Source organism: Pinus tabuliformis, chromosome 4_1, assembly GCF_031772625.1.
Source record: "Pinus tabuliformis cultivar Carrire ecotype Pingquan chromosome 4_1, CPIR1, whole genome shotgun sequence".
Classification (NCBI taxonomy): domain Eukaryota; kingdom Viridiplantae; phylum Streptophyta; class Pinopsida; order Pinales; family Pinaceae; genus Pinus; species Pinus tabuliformis.
Window position 1 is genome coordinate 673,502,152 of NC_142303.1, and position 6,856 is coordinate 673,509,007.

Here is a 6,856-nt window from a genome sequence, read left to right on the forward strand (position 1 = left end):
CCCCCCCCCCCTCCACCCCCTCCCCCCCCCTTACCTCGCCGCCCTACCCCTACCCTTACCCCTACCGCGGGTCATTTTATTAATACATTTGTATTTACTTTCTTATAATTTATCCAATTATTTGTTATTTCCTTTTTTATTCTTCATTAAGTCTCTTACTATTTTTAATTTATTTTATTCTTTGTTGACACATTTGATAATTCCTTTTAATAACTTATTAGTTTTATTATACTCTCATTTAATTACTAACTCATTAATTATATTATAATCTCATTTTGTAATTTAGCTTGTTTTTATATAATCATTTCTTTTCATTTATTTGTGCAAATAGCATACTTGATTTATTACTTAGTTTCTTTCTTTCTTTGTTTCTATTTTATTTATAGTTGTGAACTTTTTACTATACTTGCTCTTTTGTTCATTAAATTGTGATTTTCATGCAATTATATATTTAATTTGCATTTAATTTATTTTTCTTTATGTTTTGATTTAAGTTCATATACTTCTTAAACTTTGTATAATTTGATTTTACTTATCTTATTTGCTCTTAATATCTAATTATATGTTTACTTTTTCTTTCTATAAGACTTCTTTAATGTTTTAGACTATATTTTTCTTTTCACTTATATATTATACAACACCTTTCTCATTGATGATATAATCCTTATTTCAACATATACTACACATACAATACCTTATTATTTAATATTTTATAATAACATTTATTGCTCATATCTTTTTTTATTAACTTTAGTTTATATATATATAAAATACTAGGGAAAAGAGATTTTATAATAACTTTAGTTTTCAATCTACGAAAATACTAGGGAAAAGGGATTCTTGAACTTAAGAATGAATGAAGAGGCCCAAAAGAAGTTCTTGAACTTCAAAATGAAGAGGCGCGAATCGTGCCCATGCCCTCTGCCATGCAGAAAATAGGTTGCCTTCAATGAATTAGCTTCATGTCTTCCAAGTGTCCATGTGTAAATAACGTGTGTTGAGAGGTTTGTGTTTTCATGAAACATTTATATTACACGTTATGGTATGGGTTCCTACAGATTATATTATATGTTATGTTATGGGTTCCTGCAGAAAATAGTTTGCATTCAAGTCATTAGTTTCATGTCATTCACATGTACAACAGCAAATAGCATGTGTTGAGGGCTTACTTTTTCATAAACACTTATATTACATGTTATCTTAGTTGGTTTATTAATTAAAAACAAAAAATCCACTTGTAATGTTAGTTGATCTTTTCTTTTTTCTTTTTTTAAAATAAAATTTGGATTTGAATTAATCGTTATAAGCCGTAATATTCCATATATTTGTTTCATTTAAATAAAAATAAAATAATATTCTCTGTTTGCAATATGCATTTGATGCTCATATGAAATGGTTGTAAAGTATAAATTATTATTTAAGGATTCGAGCAAACAAAATAATTATTGTGAGAATCAATTTAGTAAGACTTTCTCTGTCATGTTTGTCATGCAATCTAACACAAACAAAACTTTTTTTTTCCTATATTTTTATTGTTTTTTTTCACACTTGATTTTTTTGATTAAAAAATTCATGTCAATAAAAAAAATAAAGAAAATGAATAGATATTGGAATAGGAATTTGAATAATCTCCTTCTAATTTTATATATTCATATTTTTCTTAATACACTTGGTGGAATTACTCCAACCTGAAATGAAAACATAATTTTAAATATTTATGATTTCTCTTAATACAAAATACAATTTGTGGAGTTACTCCAACCTGGAATGACATGTTTTCATAGATACAAATCCCAATTTTAGTTAATGACATGTTTTGATAGATATATATATTTCTTATTTCATAGTGAACCATTAGAATTGTAGTTAATGGCCTGTCAGTTTTTTTCTTTGTTCAAGCCTTGTTTCTTATCAATCGTAACTTCTCATACCTACCTTTGTATTCTAAATGGTTGACTCCGGCTGTCTGACACAGAGGTTAACATTAACATCAAAATTCCGAAAAATTAAAAGTCATGTCGAGAATCTGATGGCTAATTGACTTGCTTTCTGACATTACAATTCCACGAAACTTGCTAATTAGGAATCAAATCTTTCAAATCAATGCATATCTTCCTGTGATTTGTATGCCTTCTCCACCATTACCAAACCATTTCACTGTTCAAAATATCATCGAACATAAATAAACAAATCAGCTCATTATAGTTACACTCAAACACTCACGCCCACACATTTTGAGATATTCATATTATGTTTCTTTTAGCCCTGAGATATGCTTATATACACGCAGGAAACAGCACAGCTTCGCTCGGATCTCACACTGTATCGCAAGCCTGCGGCCATCGCTGCTTGCAGAAGCTATTATTAATTATCTATTTAACCCACCAATGCAAAAGATTTAAACATTACCGAAAGAGAAGGTGGCTGCACCCGATTCCCCTCTCTTCCTTACTGTATTTTTTATGTTATTTGTAATTTTCAAGAATGATGGAAATGACTATGGCGTTATGCATGCCATGTCCGTTATTGTCGAGGGGTCACTTTCTTCACTACTACAGTTGGAATCGACGATTCTCCGTAACAACCTGTTCTGCAAACCAGACAAGTCGCTTTGTGCATGAAATAAAGAACACTGTATATCAAATATTTGGGGCATGAATTGAGTTTTCTGCATATATATATACCGGTGTCATGGCAGCGGCACCCCCGGGCCGCCCCGCCCCGCCCGACCGGCGGCGGGTCGATTCCGGGAATCGACCCGCCGCACTCTGAGGATCTGTCTGCTAAGTAAATGTTGGTTTTTTCAGGCTTATTCGGACAGTGGATGCATTTGGAGTCCAAATTTATAAATGTGCAAAAAATTCAAGTGCCACTGGGCTCGAGTATACTTCGGCTGGGGCAATGGCCACGCTCTATTCTCCTGATTGTACTAGTGCTTATGGGAAGCATACTTTAGTGGGTTATCATTACTTCTTGCGAGAGCCTCTAGCTCAAGGTGGGAAACCCACCTTTGCGTTCAGCATGAAAGCAGGAGAGCCCATCTCGGCCATCCCCGAATAACATGTAGTCACATATTTAGTTTTTAATTTTCTTTCTCTGAAACGAAAATCTTAAGAGACACAATTCTAAATATTTGTTTGTTGTCCTTTAACTTGCTTTAATGTCAAACGCAGGTAACGTACTTGCCATGAAAATGTTAGGTAGTGAAGATGTGGATGATCTCCTGCTCAAGGCCGTTTCACACAGTGCTCAGGGCAATAGCGGGGTATCTTATGTACAACGATTGCATTCCAAGGGCGGAGTTCCTCCATCTTCAAAATGTAATGTGGTTGGAAAGCAACTTCAAATTCCATACACTGCGCAATATCTATTTTGGTTACAGGATCGATCACTCCCAATGGGAATTCCTGTCGAAATAAGTGTTTCAAAGGATTTTAGTCCTCTTCTCAGATTTTACGCTGAAGGAATCCAGTATTACAGATTTAATGGCTCTTCTTGGATTAATTTCAATGTATCAGGATATTTACACACTTCTCATGGGCAAGAGGTTGTGGGTAAGCACTATTTCTCTACAAACCCCGATCCAAATGGAGGACAACCCACATGGGAGCTATTCATGCCCTTGAGTCGAGTGACCGTAGAGGTTGTGAGTTCATTTACAGTGGATTCTGACAGTATCGATTGGACACAATTTGAGGCTACAAGCCATGGTGGAAGCAAGTAATGGGACCTATTTTTTTTTCACGTTTTGATGGTTGCTTTGCGTGTAATTTTTTTCATGTTTTGCCAAAATTAATTTTTTAACTATCAAGAAACGTGTAACTATCAAGAAACGTGTTCTTGTTAAAACCCAAATTAGTTACAGAACAAATTATTATTTTTTTATTTCTTGCTTGGTATATACCCAAAAAATTGTCCACCCTGACTTCTGCATCTGCGGACTTTGACTAAAGATCTTCGCAAAATGATGACTTTCAATTTTCTCAGTCACCAATTCTCGGCGCGATGGATGAACTGCTAAAAATATCCAACATTTAAGAAATAATGAGCAAATAAGGAGCACCCACGAAGGCCACAAAACATGTGGCTCAACTTAATCAATAGGGTGAATGAAGCTCCGCTCTTATACCATGGTAAAACTAGGGTGAATGAAGCTCCGCTCTTATACCATGGTAAAACAAACAATGTCAGAAATCAAATTAATAATATTACAATGTTAGAAATCAAATTAACTATATTATTATTGATTTTAAAGAATGATGTAGCCAATGTACATATAAATATATAAAAAAATTATTAATTCAATTTCCACATTTTTTTACACTCTAATAACTACTCACCATAACGCAAACGCAAACTAACCGTTCTATCCTTTACTGAGAACCATTAAAACGAGACCTCCATTAACTATTCCCCTAAACAAATACCAACAATGGCTAGCTAATCCTGGTGCCATGATCTTGTTTCTTTCCATTTTCCAATCAACCCGTGCATTTTTCTGTTTCTAGTATTATGAAAATCAAAGTAACATCAATCGTTGTAAACAGTGAAGAGTTTCAAGCGACGGTGGAACTTCGAAACATGAAGACATATAGTGAATTATGAATACGTTTGATTTTGGCACAACTTAAAAAACATACATTTAATTATGAACATGTTTAATTTTGGCACATTTCTCGCCATTGTTTCAGCTAAATTTACTGCATATCGATCCGAAGTCGAAGGGGAACGGACATCTTTCTGTTGCAACGGAGGTGAGTGAGATCTTGAATAGCAAGCTGGTAAAGCAGATGAATAATTAATTAAATAAAATTGATGTGTTGTTTTCTTTATGTCTTTGGTTTTAGTTGTTCGAAGTGAGCCCGTGTTTACATGTGGTAGAGCTCAGGAAAACCGCCAGCGACACAGGACACTTCAAGGAGGTATTGAATATTATCTGTTATTAATTATTTTTCGTCTTGTAATATGTTAATCTATTATTTTATGTACACAGTTGTGCAGGAAATTGTCAAGTGATCTTAGCTTGCAAGAAGATATAACGTGTGGAAAGATAGAGGTGGAAAAGCTCGCTCTCGCCGGTTAGCCACGGCGTTGTCTGTAACAAAGTCAACATTCGTTCATTATTTATGTAATTTCTACGTGTATACTGCCCCAGTGGGCAGTGATTGTAGATACCCATCAAAACGTGAAAAAAATTACACGCAAAGCAACCATCAAAACGTGAAAAAAAAATAGGTCCCATTACTTACTTGCTTCCACCATGGCTTGTAGCCTCAAATTGTGTCCAATCGATACTGTCAGAATCCACTGTAATTGAACTCACAACCTTTACGGTCACTCGACTCAAGGGCATGAATAGCTCCCATGTGGGTTGTCCTCCATTTGGATCGGGGTTTGTAGAGAAATAGTGCTTACCCACAACCTCTTGCCCAGGAGAAGTGTGTAAATATGCTGATACATTGAAATTAATCCAAGAAGAGCCATTAAATCTGTAATACTGGATTCCTTCAGCGTAAAATCTGAGAAGAGGACTAAAATCCTTTGAAACACTTATTTCGACAGGAATTCCCATTGGGAGTGATCGATCCTGTAACCAAAATAGATATTGCGCAGTGTATGGAATTTGAAGTTGCTTTCCAACCACATTACATTTTGAAGATGGAGGAACTCCGCCCTTGGAATGCAATCGTTGTACATAAGATACCCCGCTATTGCCCTGAGCACTGTGTGAAACGGCCTTGAGCAGGAGATCATCCACATCTTCACTACCTAACATTTTCATGGCAAGTACGTTACCTGCGTTTGACATTAAAGCAAGTTAAAGGACAATAAACAAATATTTAGAATTGTGTCTCTTAAGATTTTCATTTCAGAGAAAGAAAATTAAAAACTAAATATGTGACTACATGTTACTGTTGATTCGGGGATGGCCGAGATGGGCTCTCCTGCTTTCATGCTGAACGCAAAGGTGGGCTTCCCACCTTGAGCTAGAGGCTCTCGCAAGAAATAATGATAACCCACTAAAGTATGCTTCCCATAAGCACTAGTACCATCAGGAGAATAGAGCGTGGCCATTGCCCCAGCCGAAGTATACTGGAGCCCAGTTGCACTTGAATTTTTTGCACATTTATAAATTTGGACTCCAAATGCATCCACTGTCCGAATAAGCCTGAAAAAACCAACATTTACTTATCAGACAGATCCTCAGAGTGCCGCGAGTCGATTCCCGGAATCGACCCGCCGCCGGTCGGGCCGGGTGGGGCGGCCCCGGGGTGGCGCTGCGAGCCCGGAGCGCCACCCCGGGCCGCCCCGCCCTGCCCGACCGGCGGCGGGTCGATTCCCGGAATCGACCCGCCGCCGGTCGGGCGAGGCGGGGCGGCCCGGGGGTGCCGCTGCCATGACACCAGTATATATATGCAGAAAACTCAATTCATGCCCCAAATATTTGATATACAGTGTTCTTTATTTCATGCACAAAGCGACTTGTCTGGTTTGCAGAACAGGTTGTTACCGAGAATCGATTAAGACATTCGAGGTCGATTCCAACTGTAGTAGTGAAGAAAGTGACCCCTCGAAACTCGATAACGGACATGGCATGCATAACGCCATAGTCATTTCCATCATTCTTGAAAATTACAAATAACATAAAAAATACAGTAAGGAAGAGAGGGGAATCGGGTGCAGCCACCTTCTCTTTCGGTAATGTTTAAATCTTTTGCATTGGTGGTTTAAATAGATAATTAATAATAGCTTCTGCAAGCAGCGATGGCCGCAGGCTTGCGATACAGTGTGAGATCCGAGCGAAGTTGTGCGGTTTCCTGCGTGTATATAAGCATATCTCAGGGCTAAAAGAAAC

At 36.9% G+C, this 6,856-nt stretch overlaps 1 protein-coding gene across 1 annotated transcript; it reads right to left on the reverse strand.

Moving 5' to 3' along the window:
* Positions 1–5,079: 5,079 nt before the first annotated feature.
* Positions 5,080–6,609, reverse strand: LOC149177899 (uncharacterized). The gene is made up of 4 exons (XM_089421912.1): positions 6,512–6,609; positions 5,907–6,169; positions 5,250–5,796; positions 5,080–5,095 (listed from the first exon to the last, which is right to left on the reverse strand). The coding sequence occupies exons 1-4, from the start codon at positions 6,607–6,609 to the stop codon at positions 5,080–5,082; spliced, it is 924 nt and encodes a 307-aa protein (XP_089278038.1).
* Positions 6,610–6,856: the final 247 nt, after the last annotated feature.

What these genes read in the sequence shown, in the direction of transcription:
- LOC149177899 (XM_089421912.1), bottom strand. Translation starts at nt 6,609, where the DNA reads ATGGCGTTATGCATGCCATGTCCGTTATCGAGTTTCGAGGGGTCACTT. An exon ending in AATGTCTTAATCGATTCTCG is followed by an intron (nt 6,170 to 6,511) that starts GTAACAACCTGT and finishes TGGTTTTTTCAG; the next exon opens with GCTTATTCGGACAGTGGATG. An exon ending in CCCCGAATCAACAGTAACAT is followed by an intron (nt 5,797 to 5,906) that starts GTAGTCACATAT and finishes TGTCAAACGCAG; the next exon opens with GTAACGTACTTGCCATGAAA.